Below are 20,807 nucleotides of genomic sequence, written 5' to 3' on the forward strand. Positions count from 1 at the left end.
ATATATTTAATATGAACTCCCCAGGCACAGCCCCATACCTGCCAGAGTTCAGGAAGTGATTCAGGCACAAGGTGGGATTTTGGGGTGTCCTGTGCAGGGCCAGGAGCTGGACCCAATGATCCCTGTGGCACCCTTCCACCTCAGGATATTCCACGATTCTATGAAATTTTCACTGATACAAATGTGTGCAAAACTGTCCTGTGGAGATTTGGATTAAATAAAGGCTGTATATTAAAAACTTCAAGATTAAGTTGCTGTAGTCATAAATTGCCATTGCCCACTCAAGACGCTTTTTAAAAATTGTATTTAATAATTCAAGTTTTTCTTTCAAAATCCTTTGAATAAGAGCCATAATAGCAATAATTTGAAACTTGTCTGAAACAGTCACCTGCTACATAGGAAAATGTTTTTAAAAACACGGCCTGTTCTGTGTGAAATGAAATCACATTTAGTTTTGTTTACATGGGCAGCATGACATCTGACCTAATCAAGCCTGTCATCATTGCACTGTATTTTGCTTACCCTGCTGGCTGCAAATAATTTCTTCTTAGGCAGATTTTGACTGCAGTAAGAATGTAGTTGACGTTTTTTTTTAATGTTTTCAAAATTGATCTGAACGAAAAACTGCAGAAAAACAGCAGCCACCTGCTTTTAAGCTGATGAATAGAGTATTGTGGTTGGAAGAAGAGTGGTGAGGACTTGGGAGTGATGGAGTTTGGCAGCACGGTTCCCTCCCTCTCTCCTGCTCCAGCTGCCAGGCTGCTCCTTGTGCAGGGCTCATGGAGGAGACCAGGGTAAGTGTCTCCCAGATTTGTCTTCCTGAGGCCTGGAAAGCTCAGCTGGGAAGAGGGAGGAGGAGAATCCAGCTCCCCTTTCGATGAGGAACTGAGCAAGGGCTGAATCAGCAGCGAGCTGCCCTCTCTTCCAGGTGTTCCTGCTTGGGAATGTGGTCCAATTTAAACTTTCCCCCTCACTTTTAATGGTACCTGGTGCAATTATTAAACTGTTAAGGACTGCCTTTGTCAAAACACGTGCTTCATTTCTCAAATCTCATGGAATGCTGCTGAACCTCCCCTGCCTCGGCTTGTACACAGTTCACTATAGCATACATTGCAAAAATGTGCAGTGAAATGTTGCTGTGCCTTAGTTTTACTTTGTGTCTTCATACATGCAACATTTAAAACCAAACATCAAATGGGCCACAAGCAAGTGTTAGATTTAATAAACTCTCTTTATTTACATACAAATACATGTACATATATGTTCTGCATATGTACACATATTTAAGTGTATGTACATACATGGTTTCCACATACTCTACAATAAATAGCATGTAGGGTTTTCTTTTAATTGCCTACAGTGCTGAGTAAAAATGCATGGCAATAAAATCATGGCTTACAGCTAAGTTACAAAAGCACCAACCACTGAACTCATAGCAATAAATCCAAGCTCATGTACAGCTGGGGCGAGGACACGTTATACAGAATACAAAGTAGACCAACTTGTAGGAATTGACAGGAATAGGCAAACTAAAAACATCATTATAGACCAGGAGAGACTCTGTATGAAATAAGATGAAGGAAAACATTTAGATTATTGATCAAACTAAACCACACATTTAAATTTGTCACCTAAAGAGAAAAACAAATCACCCAGTTAGTCGTATATTTTTAACAGAGTAATTTTTTTGTGTGAGTCTTTACCAAGGAAATCAGAAATAATCTCATGAGTGAGTCTTTCCGAGCTGCCACAGTCACTTGTCTGTGTGCACATCACCAAACAGTATTTCAATAGTGCTTTATTTAAGCTGTGTGTAACTTCTTGAACCCTGTGTGCAAGTCTGATTGGAGGCAATCAGCACTTCCTCAGCCAGCTCCTTCCACAGGACCTGTGACATCGAGCTGTCACCAAGGAGCAGGAGAACAGACTGGCAGCAGCAGCAGATCAGTACCCAGAGAAAGCACAGGGGGTGATGCTGGAACCTGCATGGCCAGAGCCAAAACCACTCCTGACTGCAGTGGGACCACACCTGGTGGAGCACAGCCACGGCTGGACCCTCCCTTGCACCAGCTGCAGTGCAGGGAGCTGGTTCTGCACTGGGGAAAGCCTGTCTGAGTATTTATGTTAACAGTTTCAAACCTGCTTTATGAGGTGAAGGTGCATAGATTTTTGTTGTTCTCTCTCTTTGTCATGGCTGATACTTTGACTTAAGGTGAACAGTGCAGTGCTAAGGGAGCAACTGGTGCCAAGAAAGAGAAAGCTGCTTGTTCAGGTATCATCCTTGTGCTGTGATGTGTTTTTCTTGCTGCACTTTAGTGCTCAGGGTCTGGATAGCAAAACACTTGCTTCCTTTGCCTGGAAGCCAGCCCCTGCTACAGTTCAGAGAATTACAGAATGGTTTGGGTTGGAACAAATCCTAAAGATCATCCAGTTCCAAACCCCCTGCCATAGGCAGGAGCACCTTCCACTAGACCAGGTTGACTTAAACAGAGATTATCTTTTTCCCAGGTATTTATAGATTCTCTGCTGCTGCAAAACTAATACTGGGGTATGTGTGCTTGTGTGAATGTGTGAGAGGACTCAAACACAGTGGTGGGCATGGGAGGAAGGAATGTGTACCATACGTGCACACCTGTAGGGTCTAATAAATTAAAGCTCATCGAGGTCTAATTATATCATTGCATATCCATGGGTAGGAAGTCTGAAGGAAGAACTACTCACTCTTCACTTCAATGAACACCTACAGCTACTGCAACTCATAAAAATGCAGTTTATTTCCTTTTTTATCAAAGAATTAGCACTTCCTCTCAGTATTTGGACTTGACTACACGAGCCCTCTGTGTAACATTCTTTATGAAATCAGTGGGAGAGCTGTTTATTTGAAGTTTGATTATGAGCAGCTTTGAGGCCACTTCATCATTTGTTCTTTCTTATTGTCACCTAAAGTTTCCAATGAGAAATAGGACCTGCTAAGTGCTGTCCAATTCAAGTAAAAGACAAACTCTCTGCCATGGAATTGTTTAAAAAACTGATCTTTAAGATCAGTGTTCATTACAGACATAATTTTGTTTGATTTTTTTCTTGTGCCTGCCTGGCAGTTCCCTTATAAAGGATGAGAGCGCTAAAATGCAACGGCCTGAAATGAAAACGACTGTTACATAAACAGCTGGATTAGTTACAATACAGCACAAACACAGCTACAGTTTTTAGAGACTTTTTAACCTGATAGGAAAACATATTCTTCTCCAAAAGGTTAATGGGAATGCTCATTTTTGTGAGTGACCCCCAGCCCCGGGCCGGGTCAGCCGGAGGACAGGTACGGCGTCTCGCTGTGGTAGTTGTAGTCGGGACAGACCTTCTGCACCAGTTTGTAATCTACGCTGTAGAAAGCGATGTAAATGCAGATGACTTTGAAGGGTTTGGAACACAACCAGGAGACATGGCTTTGGGTCTGTTCTTGGTAGCAGATCTTGGAAGGGTCAAAGTTGCACAAGGCAGTTTTTTTAGCGCGGTCTGTTTTCTCGTATTCGATGCGGCAGTTGAAGGACTTGGACTCCTTGGTCTCCAGCGTGGACTGTGGGGATGGTTCAAACTCCACCACTTTGGAAGGTGGCACCAGGCTGACAGAAACATTCCCCAGACCCGTGGAGTTGTGTCGGAAATAAACGCTGAAGGTTCCGTTGCCGTGATCGACGATTTTCCCCGTGATCAGGAGGTTCAGCTTTACAGTTTTGATGTTGGAGTGGAAGTCACCCCATCCAAACATTTTCTTGAATTTCCCAGTTTTTACTATAGGTCTGCGTTTAGTTCGTGCCAGAGATTCCTGAACCTCCGTGATGTTGGACAACCAATCCCAAAAGTTTTCTATGCTGTCCGAGTAGGACACCTGGCCGTGTTTCAGCACGGGAGATGGTTTAACAAAGAGGCGTAGAGGGTTGATGATCCTGGAGTGAACCACGTTGTCAACCAGTGTCTCTGCAGCATCCTTGTCTTCCCAGTCCAGCACGTCCGCGGCTTGCACGACCCGCCTGGTGTCACAGAACACCTGCTCCGAAACAGAAAGGGACAGCAGTGTGAAGGGGGGAATAATACAGCCAAGACACAGGAGGAGCCATTCATATTTATTTTTATACCCATAGGGTCTGAATCGGTCACATGGACCACTGCAATGAGAAATTTCTACTGTTCTATGAAAGTTCAGGGATTTTACTCAAAATGGAAGATGCAAAAATCTCAGTAGGAGCCATCCATGGGGATAAACCTCTGGACAGGCTGATGGCTGTGATGTGCAAGAGCAGGCCCCATGCTCACAAATTTATTAGATGAATACCTGACTGAGGAAAGTGGAAACCCTGACGACCAAAGTGGCCCCTCTGCTAAAAGATGGAGTGAAATAGAACAGCACGATTTTTCAGTCCCTTCCCTTTTCTCCCCACAACCTTTTAGCTGGTTTAGGCTTAAAATCCTGTTCTGTTGGTGTAGTTGTCTCCTAAACCATTCATTGTACATTTGTCTTTTCTGGTGTTGCTTCTTCCATTTGATCCAAACTCAGTTTGCACGTTTGTGCCCTTAGTTTGACACAGTGAACATGGCCCTGTTTTGGTGTGCTGGTTTCAGCTGCACAGCTGCCTGTGCTTAGCAAGGCCCAGCCTTCCAGGAGTGCTGAGCGTTCCCAGCCACACAGCACAGCTCAGTTTTAAGATCCTAGACAAGGCCAAGCTGAGTCTGCAATCAGAAAGCAAAACTTCCTCCTAGTAGTGACAGATTTGCCTTAAGATTTCAGAGTCAAACACACAGGTCTCAGTAAAATTTCCAACTCAGTGCAGACACACATTTCCCAGGTGTGTTCTTCCTGCTCTCTCTGGCAGAGAAGTCCTGTTGGAAATGCATAATTTGAGTGTATGATCCAGAGGTCAGAAGCAAGATATGTGTTTCAACAGGATAGAAATGATTATCTGACTTTTTAGGTCCTTTAAATCTTGAGTAGAAGCTTTGGAGAAGGCATTTTTAGGGTCTGTTCTGTTTGGAACTGCCTTACACAGTCATCCTAATGTACAAAAGAAAAACTTTTTCAGCTGCGTCTATTTCTACAAACCGTGTGAACAGAACAAAGAGATGTTTAAAATGGGAAGAAGAAAGGACACTGTTGTCCTGCCCTGTCCCTGGTGACAAACTGCTGCTGGCCCTTCCTCCTGGCAAAATGCTGCTCTTGCTTCAGCACTGATCCCACAGTGCAGGATCTGGGTGGTGGATCCCAGCATAACTACTGCAGGGATGGGGTTTTTACTCTCCACAGCAACATTACAGGCTGGAAGTTTGCATAAGGCAGCCAAAACATGGAGCGCAAACGTGGAATGTGTGGGATGGAATTTTGTGCTTTGTGTCTCATGAGGGAAACTTCAATCCTGAGCTTGCTTTTCCTTCTGCTCCTGATCCCAAAGGATCTTCTACACCTCTGGTTCCTCACAGGGCTCAGGTTTTACAATATCCAGCTGTTATTTCTATAAATTGCAATTTTGCATTTCATAATCTGGTGAAGATTAGAAACTCCAAAGCCCTTAATCTTCACTAGGGCCTGTTCTGCAGCAATAGGCTCCAAACCAGAGCCCAAACCCACTACCACTACCCCGTGTCCTTCCTGATCACCCCTAATGCAGTAATTAAGATGAAATGTGCAACAGCAGCAACACTCACAGCTTGAATGATAAAAGGTGACCATCACTATTGCTAAATCATAAAATCACAGAATGGTTTGGGTTGAAAGGGGTCTTAAAGATCATTCATTTCCAAACCCACTGCCACAGGTAGGAACACCTTCCCACCTGGCCTTGAACACTATCAGGAACCTGTTCCAGTGCCTCATCTCCCTCACAGTAAAGAATTTCTTCCTAATAACTAATCCAAACCTGCCCTCCTTCAGCTTAAGGCCATTCCACTTGTCCTATCACTTATTTTTTACTAGAAATAAATCCATGGCTGGGTGGAAATGCAGTGGGCCAGGTGTGTCTGCAAAAATACCTTATTTCCTTCTTCAGATTAAAAGTGGGGGAAGAAAAGACAACAGTGATCATTCTCAGCCCGAGACCTTGTATGTCAACTTTCTGCCTCTGTCTTATATTTTTTTTTTATGGCTGAGCTAGGAACCCGGGGAAATAGGAGATTCTAATGGAAACAGTGACAGATGCTGATCTGTACCAGCCCAAATAGCGCTGTCATAATGATGCTGGGGGAAACATCACTTCTGCTGTGATGGAAAGTTCCTGGTGAAGCTCTGTCATGTTTATGTGTGGTTCTTCAGCCACTCCTAAGCCTGTCAGCAGTCCAGGATCAGCTGTGTGCTGCTGAGAACGCTGGCCATCTGCACTGCCAGGGAAATCACTCCCCTGCTGCAGAGAAGTGACTCTGCTCACATGAAGCAAGAAGTGCTGCACACATTCACCCATCCCAAACCTGACCTGAGGCCTTGAGAAGCACAAAAAAGAGGCTTTTCTGCTGCATTTCTAGATTACAGCTGGGCCCAGGGGCCTGCTAATGCTGGAATACCAGAAACTTTCTTCATTTGCATGGCTAAATGAAATGCTATTTAAAATGCTAATGACCACTCAAACCATGGGCACCTACAGCTGGTATTGCTGTTAGTAACTGAGTCAGAGGGAAAAGTGGTTGGATATTTTAAGGTGAAATATAAGGAAAGAAAGCTGTTTTGTTACAGGGGAATCTGGCTTTGCTGGTGTCTGCACCCAGCTCTGACTGTCCTCTGGCAAGGGCACAGGAACACCCTCAAATATCCTCCTGGGCTACTTGTCTTCTGCAATGCTTATTGAAATCCTGCAATGGCTCTCTGGCTTTTCTCCCCTTGCCTCTTATGAGATGCAGAGGACATTGAGCCATGTGCTCAGTGTATGTCTCTTCTGGGGGCTCTCACACCAGATGAGATGGCAGAGTGCTGCTTTCCCTGGGGTGCCTTGCTGAAGGCTCTGATAGGAAAAGCAGAAATATGTGGGTATGGGGTTGGGGATGGCTGAAGGGTGGGAAACATTAACACATGCAAAAGCCAGGCAGGTTTGCCACATCAATAACATATCAAGGCACAAGTATTTCAAGCCCATGATGGTGAAATCACAGAATTGTGCCTTGCTACACTTCTGCTACTTTTATTTATGTAATTGTTACACCAAATGAGGTTTACTCATTGGGTAACAAAACACACCCCTGAAGCTACAGTGACCTGGGCTATTTCATGTGGCAACAAAACAGCTTTCATAACACAGGAATGTGAAATAATTGATAAATTGAATTATAAGAATGTAATACTCCTGTTTAAGGCCCAGACAGCAATCCCTAGGCACTGCAGAAACCTGTACCTTACACTTTGCTTGAGTATCTTTTTCCTCCTCTTTTTTGAAGTATTTTGCAAGGCTGTGGGATTCTTCAGTCTTGCACAGCATTAATTCTTGACTCTGCTCCATCCTAGTGCTGTCTTGTTCCACTAATTTCATTACAGGAGTGAGATCCAGGAGCTGACAGAACTTCTGTCATCTCAGAGGGCTGCAGGGAAGGGACTTTGTGTCTGAGGGGGTAAATTGGTTGTGTTTTGCAAATATTGGGTAAAAAAAGAATTTAACAAAGAACCGCTTGGTTCTGCTCAGTGTCTGCCACAGCAGCAGGAAGGAGGGGACACTGCTCAGAGATGTGAATAGTGTTTGTGCTTTTGTAATGTAAAACCTTTGAGGAGTGCAGATTTTTTTCCTGTTTTGAATAAAGCTTTCTGCAGTATAAGAGAACTCGTAACACTTGGTTTTTCCCAAGGCCCTTCCCTCGCTGGCTGCATTTTGCTGTTAGTGAGGAAGGGCCAATGGCTTTGTTCAGCTGTTTATTCACATTGGTTAGCAATTTCCGGGCAATAAAAAAATCTGTATTAAAAGAATGCAGCACATGCTGGAAAAAACTACTTCCTCAGCATCTTTCCATTTCACTATAATGCATCACTATAGTGAAAAATATTGCTGGTAGGGTATTTGAAAAACACCAGCTTAGGGAAGTTAGTGTATCCATTTGAACAGATGGCTATTGCTGGAGTTCTCCTCTGCTGCACTGGTGTTTTCCCATTCCCTCCAAGCCATCGATTTCCTAACAGAAATCACCTAATCTTTTTCCCTATTACAGAGGCTGTAAAATGGCACCCAGTTACCCTAAAATTTCCATTTGCCTGTAGATATTTTCCAGTAAGAAACACAACCGTGGCCCCATCCATAGCACATCTCACTGCTTTCTTTCACTGCATAAACAGCGAGAACAGCTCAAATCAGTGCACTGTGGTTTATATTTGTGGAGTTTTAAACTTCAAACCTTTGGTTCTTCCTGTGCCCTCCTCTAAAAGAGGATCACTGCTCTTCAAACTCTCCCCCTTCCATCCTGATCATGGCAGAGCAGCGCAGGGTTAAATAACATTCCCTGTGAGCTGTTTTTGAGAAATGAGCTGACACTGATGAAACACTGGTATCAGTAAATGCTCTATTTTCTCTGTTTGCCCAAATTTGGGTTCATTTGGAACTCACTGCAGTGCCTTTCTCTGTGGGCAAGGCACTAAATAAAAGCAGGTGTCCCGATGCAAGAGTTAATAGTTCTGGTGCTTTGGGAATTTTATCCAGGTTATTCATCAATCACCAGCAATCATTCCTTTAGCTTCACCCCTGCCAGGAATCATTTCAAAACTCTCAGCAATTAGCTAGAATGAATTGGTCTGTTGGAATAAACAGCTCTGAAGCACCATTCTGCTGCTCACTGGGAGCTTTTTATCCCACTGCAGGAGAGGAGGGGTACCACCACTCCTCTAGCTCCCAGTTTCACCAGTGAAAAACTGATACTGGGGAGGATTCCAGTGGTATCCTCACTCTCTGCTGCTTCCATGCCCAAATGTCCCATGGGTTTACACATGTGTCCCCTCTGCAGCAGCACAGGACACCTCTCTGGGTTCCCTGTGCTGATTTTGGAGCCTCACAGGCCATGGGATAATGTGGCCCCATTGAGTGACTACATAAAAGCCCCAGTTTGAAGGGGGGCGTGTGTTGAGGAAGAGAAATAACTCTGCTTTATCGGTTTGAAAATTCAGTGATTTCAATGCATTTATCAAATTTTAAATAATTTATGTCTTGACAGGGCTTATCAATTTTGCAAAGCACACACATTAACCAGATACAATGATCTCATATTAGCTTTTTCAGCATCTTACACTGGAGCCCAGAAATATTAATAAAAACTCAGCCCTTCATCAATTAAATGGAAAAAACCATAAAATTATGTTCCATTATAGTCTTTTAGTCTTTTTTTTCCCCCAAGAAAATGATGACGGGCTCCAATAATTCATCACAACAAGCTGAGCTTGAACTTTACTGATTATTAAATTTTTTTTTCAAAGACAGAGGCTGTGGAGGGTTTTATGGCTGCAGATGTGATTGCTGTCAGGAATGCTGTGAGGAATTTGGGAGTTAAGCAATATCTTTCAGCAGGACTGTGTAAAAGTGCCATGTTTGTTCCATCCAGTCACAGGTTTATTTTTCAGGATGCTGTGGAGCTGCTTTGCAATGAAGCAAAAAGGCCGAGTTGGATGTGGCTTGGAGCAATCTGGTCCTGTGGGAGGTGTCCCTGCCCACCATGGCCTGGGGCTGGATTTAGATGAGCTTTAAGATCCCTTCCAACCCAAACCCTTCTGTGATTCTCTAATCCACCAAGCACTGAGCTGGTGGGATGTGTATATCCAGAAGAGAGGCAGAACCTTGTAGCTGAGGGTGCCCTCACTCCTCAGGCACCCAAAATGCCTTTCTAGGCTCTACAGCCTCATCCTTGCTAAACTGTAAGTAAATAAACACTAGCAGGATCTTGTGCCTGGCTCTCTCTCTTCTGGGACAACGACTGGCTCTTCAAAACACTCTGGTGCAAAGATGAAATTAAGTCACAAATTCAGAGTTCACTTGCTTGATTTCTGTTTCATCTTGAACCCAGTGATACAGAGGGACTGTGGGGTTCAATGTGCCAAATCCAGCAAAGATATCCATGATGGGGGGAAACTACAGAGCTGGGAGTCAGGAGGGCTGATCTCCAGCTGGGCAGTGGCAGAGTTCTCAAAATCCTTAGATGAGAAGTCCTCAGGCTTCTCAAAATCCCCCAGACAAGTAAGGGAGGTTACAATTTAGAAATCTTTAAATGCTACTGCAACTTTCTTTTACTCAGGGAAGGTAGCCAGAAATCCCCTGTTCAATAACTAACAGAATTGGATTATTTTAACAATTTTACCCAGCCTTTTGCAGTTAAAAATACAATGAGAAGATGCTTCAGCAGAAAAGAAAGCCTTCATGATTGAACCTTGCAGCCCGTTAGATTTTCAGCCTGTAAACAGAATCATTGAATCATTAAGGCTGGAAAAGCCCTCTGAGATCACTGAGTACAACCTGTGACCAAACACCACCATTTCAATCAGACCATGGCACTGAGTACCACATCCAGATTTCCTTAAACACTTCCATGGACGGTAACTCCACCACCACCCTGGGCAGCCCACTCCAGTGCCTAATCACCATTTCTGTGAAGAAATTCCTCCTAATGTCCAACCTAAACCTCCCCTGGCACAGCTAAGACCATGACCTCTTGTCCTGTTGCTGATTTATCTCTGTCACACCTGCATCCACCCAAAGGTCAGCAAAGGTACAGGTAGAAATCTTTAATTCAAATGGGAATATGAAATGATAACATCCCAATAAGCCACAGACAAAACTACAAATCTAAAAGGGGTATGTTGAGAGAAATTTCCCAGGTACAATTTCATTGCATATTTTTTAAACAAAATTGACACTTCAAACTCAGTATCATATTTTACAGGGAAAAAAAACACCCCACTTTAAAATTCTCCAATTTGTGCAAGCAAGCAAAATATTATTTTACTAAAACAGCACTTCAGTAGAGAAACAAAACTGGGAGGAAGAAGCAGCAGAAGAAAAGAGTGAAAATTAAAAATAAAGCCTGCAAAGATTTCCTATTTCAAAAATGTGCCTTTTTCACAACCCTGACAAGTAGCTTTGGGTTATCTGAAGTGTTTCCTCCAGCCGCAATTGGATAAATTGCTTAGAGCATAGATTGCTTTTAAATTATATCCATGCATTGAATTGATCTACCTTTTTGCTGAGAGAACAGAAAAATTGTTCTGAGAAATGTTTCTTGCCAAAAAATGTGAACCAATTCTCTTATTGAAAACTTTGAGTCTTTGGGTTCCCCTCCCCCACCTTAAATCTAAATTAGAGATCTCTGAGATCAAAATTAGGTCTCTTATTTTTATGTGTGTTGGGGAACAACTTGTACATTTTTTTCTTAGATATCACTAAGTAGTTTTAGTTCTTTACTATATATGAGGCATTCTGGAAGGGTGGGGAAGTAACAGAAATGTAAACCTTTCTGTGAAGGGTCTGAAAAAATATTGTATAAAAACATCAAATTGAGATACAGCAGATACAGAAAACTTTATTATTATTATTGTATTAGCACCAAATAAGCCCCACTGATTCTGACTGGCTTTTTCAGTCACTCTGTGAATTTTCTTGATATTCAGGCTGAATTCTCACAATCTATTTTGCACTGAGTTTCACTGCTATTGTAGACACATGAACTGTCTTATGGAACTGAGATGTGCTTTTAGGACGGAGATCTGGCATTTGGTTACTTTTAGGGCCATTTAGAAGACAATCCTATTCACCTGGGAAGGCTGTGAGATGTGCCAGGTGTTTTCAATCTACACTGAAGTTGCGCTGCTTGCAGGTGCAGCTCATGGAGTCATTTAGGTTGGAAAAGACTGTAAAAAACATCATCGAGTCCAACCATTGATCCGGCACTGCCAAATCCCACTAATCCCTGTCCCTAAAACCCAGGGCAGCCTGCAGGACCAAACCCCAACTCAGCTTCTTGTGGAAAGCAAGGAAAGCAAAGGAAAGTGGGGACACTCAGCCCCTCTGCCAAGCTGGCTCCTGCCAACCAGCCCTCTGCTGAACTTTACAGTTAATAATTTCCCTTCCTGCTTATTTCCTTAATGCCTGGGAGATTTTGCTCCACGTTTGCCAGATCAGTTCATTAAAATACTAATTTCAAGCGGTAATTATCTGCGTGTGAGAAGCAGCACTAGCGCGGATCCGCTCTCAGCTGCAGGAGATGTCCCAGGGAGATGCTCCAGTCCCTGGAAGCTCTGGGCAGGAGCCACCGTGGTGCTCAGCTGGAGCCTGGCTGGCAAACATTTCTGGGGGGAAATGTTTTAAGAATAGCAGTTCACCATGAAGGCTGTTTTGAGTGGCAGGGAAAGAGCGTGAACGGAAAACTGCTGTATCTGTTAGAAATGAACCTGACTTTACTGAAGTTGTCATCAGGGTTTTTTATGCCTTGTAAAGTTTAAATTAAAAATCAATTATGGAAGAGCCCTTAATCTCCTCTTTGGAGTTGTTTTGTGTTTGGATGTGAACTCTGAGATCCCGATGACCTCTCTCAGTGCGAAATGTGACACAGCAAAGGCTGGTTTTTCTCTCTTCCCACTCATGTGCAATTATTCAATTTTTTACTGCATTATGAAGAGGAGAGTTTTAATAATCGAACCAGATTAAAAGAATGAAAGAATGCTTCTGATGAGTTACAAACAAAGAGAAGCTGTGCATTTCTAGCAGATTTCAAGCTCTGTATTATTACGAGTAAGAGATGATTAACAAAGAAAAATATTACAGTTATCTACTCCCTTTGAGAGCTTAACTAATGAACCTCTACCAGCTGCTCTTGAAAAATCAGTAACACTATCACTATCAATTTCAAGACAAAGCACAGCTGACAGATGTTTGAAGTGATAAATCAGGCTGCACAAGGATTAAAATAACAAGCCCCAAATGGCCTTTAAAAGACAAAGGTGCTGCAGTGAACTATTTTCAGCCACTTTGGATCCTGTCAAAAGTTAGATCACTGATACAATTATCTTGCAAAACAGTAATGACCAAAGTAATATGTTATGAAAAATCTAACAATGGTGATACTTGAGCCAGGCTGTTGAAAAGAACAGGTTTGATAGTCATTTGTGCTTTTAATGGCAGAACTGAGAATGCCATGCTTCCCTGAATACTACTTCTGGGAATGAGTGATGAAAAGTGAGCTGGGCTGAAGCATTAAATGTAACTGAATTGCATTCTTGTACGTTTTAATTAATCTTTTTTTAAAACAAAAAGTTACATTTTAATAGGCAATGAACACCATTATTTAAATCAAGCATAAGATTTTTTTGTGTTGCTTCACTGCAGGCTGCATTTTCTAACAACCTGCCAGTGACGTGATGGAGATAAAGATCCCACACCTGGAGAACAGCGTGTGTGCTTCCAAACTCCCCTGCCTTTAGTGGGGGACAACTGGAGCCAGGGGAGAGTGAGCAGAAACAAATCCCAAGTTTCTGGACTTTGCCCCATCTTTCACAGTTTAGTGCATCTTGTCAGAGTGTGCACTTCCTTCCCTCAGCTGGGTTAGGAAGGAAATGCTCTGTTTAAAGCATTAAAAGGTGTTTTTCTGGCACCACTCTTGGCTCAGGCAGGGTCACCACAGAGCTCAGTGTGGAAAGCTCCCAGTGGAAAAGTGCTTTCAGTGCTCCCAGTGCTTTCAGCACTGACATCTCAGAAAAGCTGTGGTCACCCCAAGTTCCTGGCAGGCTCCTACTACAGAACCAGTTAACTGGGGTTATCCAGTGACTCTTGAATTCCTCCTGAATCCTCCCACTGCTTGAAGGAAGTGTGTGGATGTATCCAAGAATCCATCAGCTGGGCAGGGACAGGGGAGATTGACTAAAAATACTTCTTCCAGAGAAGAGTTTTTTCTCCTCTTCCAGAGAAGAGAATAACTTTTGTTGTTTTCTTCAGGGATGATGTTTTTTCCTGGAAACGCTGCTGCCCACGTGTGCTGTCATTAATGCACTCTGAGCAGCACAGTCAGACCAAGCTCTGGGAGCTGCTCAGTGCATTCATGGCATCTCCCCAAGAAAATATTTCTGCTTCAAAGCTTTGTGCCAGAAGCACGTGAGAAGTGCAGGAAAAGCCTGGCAGTGAGCACCACCCCAGGACTGCACCAAAACCTGTCCCTTCCTGGGCAATCTGTCACTGCCTTTCCCCAAGTGCTCCAGATGACAGCACAGGTTTGGGATGAAGGCCAGGCTGAGGGTTGTCCTCCTCCCCACCATCAGCCAGTGGGGCTGTGCTGGAAGCTGCCTGTCCCCATGCCTGCTCACAGCTTGTGTCCTCCCTACTCAATGCATGGAAGGCCACAGAAGTTTTCTAAATTAAATTAAAATTCTTTTCCCTTTTCAAAGCACTTAGCTTGAGGTAGCACACTGGGACACTTGGAGGTATTTTATTGCTGCCTACGCACATGCATGCATGCTGCTTTCCTAAATGAATTACTCTCTTAAAGAAGAGAAAATCATTGACTGAGGCTGCCTGATTATTAAGTTTTAAGGTGAAACAATATTAGCTTTTGCCTGGCATGAGCCAGCCACGCCTGCAGTCATTGTGTTCCTCATAATGGTGTACTAACAGTGACTTCATACTGTGAGGTCCTATTGAAAACCAATTTTAATCTCTTTTAATTTATTCAGGCATTTTTATGTCCCCAAGAATAGGAAAATCAGAATTCCTTTTTGGAAAAAAACCAAAATGACAGGTTTAAGACGCTTTGAAAACGACAAGGTTCAAATTTGAAATCCAGTCACCGTGCAAGTTTTAACAGGGCTTAATTAGAAGTTGGTCAGTCATCTGCCCTGATAGAATAAATCCATGACTTGTGTTTAACAAAGGAAGATGAGTTTGACACCTAGATTGCCTGGAAGAATGTCACAACACGTGCCTGGTTTGTTTCCTTGCAAGAATATACCAAGATAATTAATATCAAAGATTGTTGTAAATGCACTGGAAGAACAGAAAGAGGATCTGAAGACAGAAAGGCTTGGCTCAGATGAAAATGTTACATTCTAGCACAATAGGAGTTAATACAAATTGCTGTCATTTGCATGCAAAAATATAATTTCAAACCTATTTGCTCCACATCTGTATCAAACAAGAAAGGAGTACATTCAACACATCTTTACATCTTCCAATCATTCTTTTACTGTGAATTACAGGGCACATAACCCCAAGTGTAAATTTGGTCTCATTTCACTATGCATTTGATGTATTCCAATTGGCATATAAAGAATAACATTTCCAGGTTGTGTAAAAAGAACTGTACTAGCAGGGTGCTGGCAGTTGGTGAAACAAACCCTGACAGCAGATAAATCATCCAGGGGACCTGGGGATGAGGGGAACGGTGCTTTAGCATGTGGCTTTTAAGGTGCACATATACCCCAGAAAATGCACAATCCTAGCAACAGGGCAGGGGGAAGTGTTCTCTTCAGAGTACACCAGTGGTGTTTTACAGGAAAGGCTGTATAAAAGCATAACCTGAAACAATCACTCCTGTGTTAGCACAAATAATGCAAAGTGGAATGCAAATATCAGTGGATTAGTAGATCCAGCCAGCTGGAACCCAAACCTGCAAAACCCCCAAAGGCCTGAACCTGAGGTCAGTTTAGATAAGCCCTCAGTGAGAAATCTCAGCTCTGTTGGCTTGTCTGTCTTCACTTACAGCAGACTTTTTTCCCCTCCTCAAAGTTCAGATAATCATAGAATCACAGAATGGTTTGGGTTGGAAGGGATCCCAAAGATCATCTTGTTTCAATCCCCAGCCATGGGCAAGGACACCTTCAGCCAGGAAGATTCCATGGATACTCCTATCTCCACTCCCCTAACAACCCCTTTGATTTTTCCCTGCTCCAGAACTTGACCATGCAGGGTGACAAAACCAAAGTGTTCCTTAAACTCCTTGGTTTTCAGAGTTCTTTTGGGGTTATTCTTTTTTTCAGCTGACCACAGTCTTAACCTCCCTGGCAAATAATGCATCTGCTTCCAAAACAGACTTTGCTAATTTAAGATTTACTCTGAAAATTACCAATTTGCAGTAGTCAGTTCTCACTACTATTTAAGAAGTTGAATAAACCAGTTCAGAAGGACCCAAAATTGCTAATAAGACTTATAGTCACTTCTTAATTCACACACTGACTGAACAAAATGAGGTGTTTTTCATTAAATTGTCAAATTCTGAGTCTGTATAAGAAACCTAAGCACTGGTCATGAATAGATTTGGGGACGAGTGCCCTGAGTAATTTCAAACCCCAAATATTCAGGGGTTAGGAAAAGCAGGTTTTTAGAATAAGAGATGTGAGATGTGAGCTGATAAAGGGAAGCTGTAAAAACTGGTGATGTGTAAGTGATGCCAGGCTTCAAAAGTCACGCAGTCCTTCTTGTTCTTAATGTGTGTTTTCCCACAGATTGTGGAGATCAAAGAAGGAAACAAATCTAAAGGTAACTGCCTAGACCAAAGCTGGTAATAAGTGTATGACAGACATAAAAGCAGCTCTGCAGTAAATGTTTTAAACAGTCTCCTGTGGATACAAAAGGTGGTTCTACAGGGACAGGAAGTAATTCCCTGTATTAAAATTTAATGTGTTGCCCTATGTGATCAATTACAAAGCTATAAATATGTATGTGCGTGACTGAATCAGTAATAAAAATGTGATTTTATAAGTCTCTGAGTCTCCATGATCAGGCCAATAAACTTGTTACATCAAATTGCATCACAGCTTCTGATACCTACAGGAGTGCCAGCTCTTGTGATGAAACATTTCAGGAAGGGCTTGTCTGCCTGTCCTACCTGCCTGTGATGCTGCAGGGATAAGGATAAATGGAGCACAGCCCTGTGCCACTTCCCTGTGTGCCTGGATCACCCACTGGTACAAACCTAATCCGGACTAGTCACAGCCATCAAATTCACCAGAGTACATGCAAGGTAGTCTACTACAGATTTTGGCCCAGAATTTGGTAAATAAATCTGGTTTCCCCATCTTCTTAGCTGGGTTTGAGGCTGGGAACCTTCCAGCTCCTGTTTGAGGCACAGCAGCTTCTCCTGTCCACAAGCCATGCATAGAGGAGAGCAGGATGGCTGCACTCAGTGAGAAACAAGGATTGTTATCATCCACCTTCAGGGAACAAGGAGCTTGATTGTGTTACTTCACTGAGCAGAATTTGTATTTCCACATCATGCTCCAGAAAAGAAGGATCTCAGCAGATCTCTGTCCAGCCAGAAAAGTGCAACGCCTCATTAGTCAGATTTGTTGTATGTCTTACAACTCTGGTTCAACTTTTCTTTAAATTGTGCAAAAATTCTGACAGCTGAATATGGATCAAAATGTCCAAAATCTTCTGATGTGCAGTTCATTGCTGCTCAATACTTGGGGGGAGAAGTCTTCTTTGGAGTGCCAACAACATGCTTCACTTGGCTGCTTTTGTCCATCTCCATGGTCAGTACCTGGGATAAACAGGCTGGAGGGAGAGGAAGGGCCACAGTGCTCTGGTTTGCTCCTCTCCCTGGTTTGGGATGCTGCTTCCCTGCCTTGCAGCCAGGCTGTGATGCTCCAACCAGTGTGTGGAAGTGCTAAAAGGTCAGATCAGGTCTGATGTTCTACATTTAGAGAATATCCTGCTGCAGAGAATGGCAAACCCCCTTTGCCTTTGGCTTTAATGGTTTATATTATGTGGTAAGTGAATGAACAAGACACACATGCTGTTTTTATTGCTCCACCCATTTCTTATTTTTTTTATCCTGTGGCTAACATCATAACTAAACTTTGGTATATGGTCTGAGGATTGATAAAAAACCCTCTTCGCTGTTCTGCACAAAATACTTCTTACAGAACCATTCCTTTCCTTGTTTCCTTCATGCAGATATTATTTACAGAGCAAAAAACCAGGGGGAATCAAATCACACAACCTACAAAAAGAGTGAAAAGCAGGGCTTTACTTGCTCCCAGTAGTGAAGAAATGTAGTGTTAAGACTTGAAACTCATTTCCAATTTTCTGTGTTCTACTATGGTCTCTAAACAGTGCATTATCTCACACACCAGATGTGCAGCTGTATCTACGAACTACAGGGTGCAATAAGTAAGGAATTTCAGCCCTATTTCTTCTTTTATGTTTTAAGTAAAATCCTTATTCTGATTGTAATTTAGGTTTTTTTCTTGGGTTTTTTGTGTGCTTTGTGGGGTGGGAGAGAAGTGGGGAGTTCGCTGTTCAATTATAGAAATGGAAAAAGGAAATCACGTGGGACAAAGTATTTTAACGTAACAACACAGGAGAAATCAACATCCACACCTCTAATTTTATTTCAATTGGTGTAAAATTAGACTATAGAAACAACTTAGTAAACACTTAAGTGGAATTTTCCCACAAGTCAGCAATCTCCTAGCTGCATCTGGAACTGAAATAAAATGGAGAGATCGTGAAAGTTATTTGAACCACTGTGAAGTGCTAGTCTGAAAATACAACTTGGATATTAAGTAATTTGAATAAATTACAATACATGTTACTCTTATGTTACTAAGAGGTTTATTTTTATTCTTATAACAAAAATAACCATAATGATAATAATAATAGTACTGTTCTGTCTCAGGTGGGAGGTGGTGACCTCATGAAGGAGTCAAATGGTGTTGCAAATGCCTGTTTTTCATGTATGAGTATCCTGGAAACAGAGGACATAAAACTTTGCACCAGGATGAATCTAAAATCCAGCATGCAAATTTTCTAGGATGTTAATAGTATTTGGGAGCTGGAAGGTGGAATATCAGCTCAAGATAAAAGAGAGGCCACAGAGGGAGAAAACGAGTTTTATTCTTCATGGCACATTTTTGCCTTGCTGTTTCCCAGGAAGGTTCCTGAGCCTGGCAGGAGTCACAGAGCTCCTTGGATTCCAGGGAAGGTTCCTGTGGGCTTTGACAACACCTGAACCCTGTGTGGTGCTGTTGTTCCCTGGCTGTGAGCATGGTTTCTGTGGAAGCCGACAAGGGTTGGTTCCTCACAGGATCAAACGGCTGCTCACCTCTAAAGGAGCTGAGCCTGATGTGCAGTGCTTGCAGTCATCCACAAACAAATCAGCTAATTAAATTATTTTTTTGTGTGCTCTGGTATACTGCATAGTCCAATTAAGTTGCTAAGCCAATCATCTTGAAATAAATCAACCATATTGTTACATAATTCTTTTTAACAAACAGAGACATCATTATATGAACTAGGTTCTAAGGGTGCCAGATGCTCCTAAACAGGGAGTCTAATTTATTTCGTTGATTTTAAGAAGCAACTCATTCATGTGTGATAGCTTTTGTCATCCAAAATGCTAATTCTTGTCTGAGTTTAAAGTAGGTTTCTTTCTCATCCATGAATGAGAGCACAGAAGAGCTAAATATGGACCCTCTTTAATTCCCCATCGTACAATCACATAAAAATCTTGTCCCAAAACACTGAATAAATGTCCTTCTAAACACAGCTAATAGGATTGCAATAGAAGAGAGGCCAAAACCACTTCTCAAAATTATTGTACTCAGTATGAAGACAAGACATCTGATCTCTGAAAACAAAGGTTTTGCTGAAGAAAGAACACTTGCTGAAAGGTTAGCATCGTGTAATGGGGAAAATGGGATAGACTGGGTTCCTGGGCAGCCCATGGTGCTGCCCAGTAATTATGTTCAACCTTAGAGCAGAGCAGAGCAGCCTGGCAGAGGGCTCAGAGGCTCTGGCAGACTGGGAAACCTTGTTCCCTCTGTAAAAAAAAAATAAATTATGTGCTTACAATTTGATTAATGTTTCAAGGATACTGTTAAGGGAGATGGGCAGCAGAGATGTTCCCTTACACCACTGCCAGTGACGCAGGCTCCAGAGGAGAGCAGAATGCACACATCTAACCCTGCAATCAAGCAAGCCTCTTTTTATCTTTTTGCCCTTGGTTTATGCTTCTTTTTCTCCCAGAGAGAAGATTATAGGAAACAGAAAACCTGTATTGGTTGTTTTTTCTGATGCATTCATTGGAGAGTTGAGTGACTCTCGCAGAAGTCAAGGTATGCAGAGCAGCTTTGTTTGACAGCCCTCTCCTAACCCATCTCTGAGGGTTTCCTCTGGATCATTAATAACCTGCAGCCTCAGAGATGCACAACAGCACTGAGGAAAAAGAAATGGGCATCACTAAATATTTTCTGTGCACCTGTGCTTACCATTCTGACTTGTTCCTGTTTATTTTGGAGCACAACACAACAGCCTTGCTTTGTATTTTCACTTGGCCAGTGATGATTGAAAGTGATTTCTCTGGATAAAAGCTGAAGAAAACAACCCCGTGGTTTCCATTTGGACATTAGAAGGTTGATGTGTTTTGCTGTCACATTCTATTTTCAAATGCATGACACTGCACAGGTGTTCAGACTCCAAATCCTTAGCGAAATCTGTCATCTCTCTGCAGCTTGTCACTACATCAGCTCACAGACTGAGGGGAGAATGAAGTTCCTGTATGGCAGAAAACTGCAAGTGCTCAACTGTGGTTAATGCTAATTTCTTTCCATAGCTGAAAAATATCCCTACATTTGATACATTTTTCAGCTGTTATAACTGCTTTGAAGTTCATTTGCCTATCTAGAATTTCTCAAATTATTTTTCTACAAGCCCTCAATGTGTAGGACACAAACTAACATTAAAAATGTGAATAATTTTTGCAGGAGCAGAAGTTGTTACTCTGAGTCAAAGACCAGGCTGGAGTTTTTTTCTCTGTACTTGCTCTCCATAAAACTCTGACTGAATTCAGAAGGATGAGACTTACAAAGAATTACACATCTTCTTCCCATG

At 42.4% G+C, this 20,807-nt stretch overlaps 1 protein-coding gene across 3 annotated transcripts in view; it reads right to left on the reverse strand.

The window, feature by feature from the left end:
• Positions 1-1,212: 1,212 nt before the first annotated feature.
• Positions 1,213-20,807, reverse strand: part of NXPH2 (neurexophilin 2) — a 34,583-nt gene continuing 14,988 nt past the window's right edge. For all 3 annotated transcript variants that reach the window (XM_072931731.1, XM_072931730.1, XM_030278116.4), the window contains one exon: positions 1,213-4,045. In XM_072931731.1, the coding sequence (XP_072787832.1) occupies positions 3,302-4,045 (744 nt within the window). In that variant the 3' untranslated portion in view covers positions 1,213-3,301. The remainder of the gene's footprint in view (positions 4,046-20,807) is intronic.

The sequence above is a fragment of the Taeniopygia guttata genome, chromosome 7 (assembly GCF_048771995.1).
Source record: "Taeniopygia guttata chromosome 7, bTaeGut7.mat, whole genome shotgun sequence".
NCBI classification, from domain to species: domain Eukaryota; kingdom Metazoa; phylum Chordata; class Aves; order Passeriformes; family Estrildidae; genus Taeniopygia; species Taeniopygia guttata.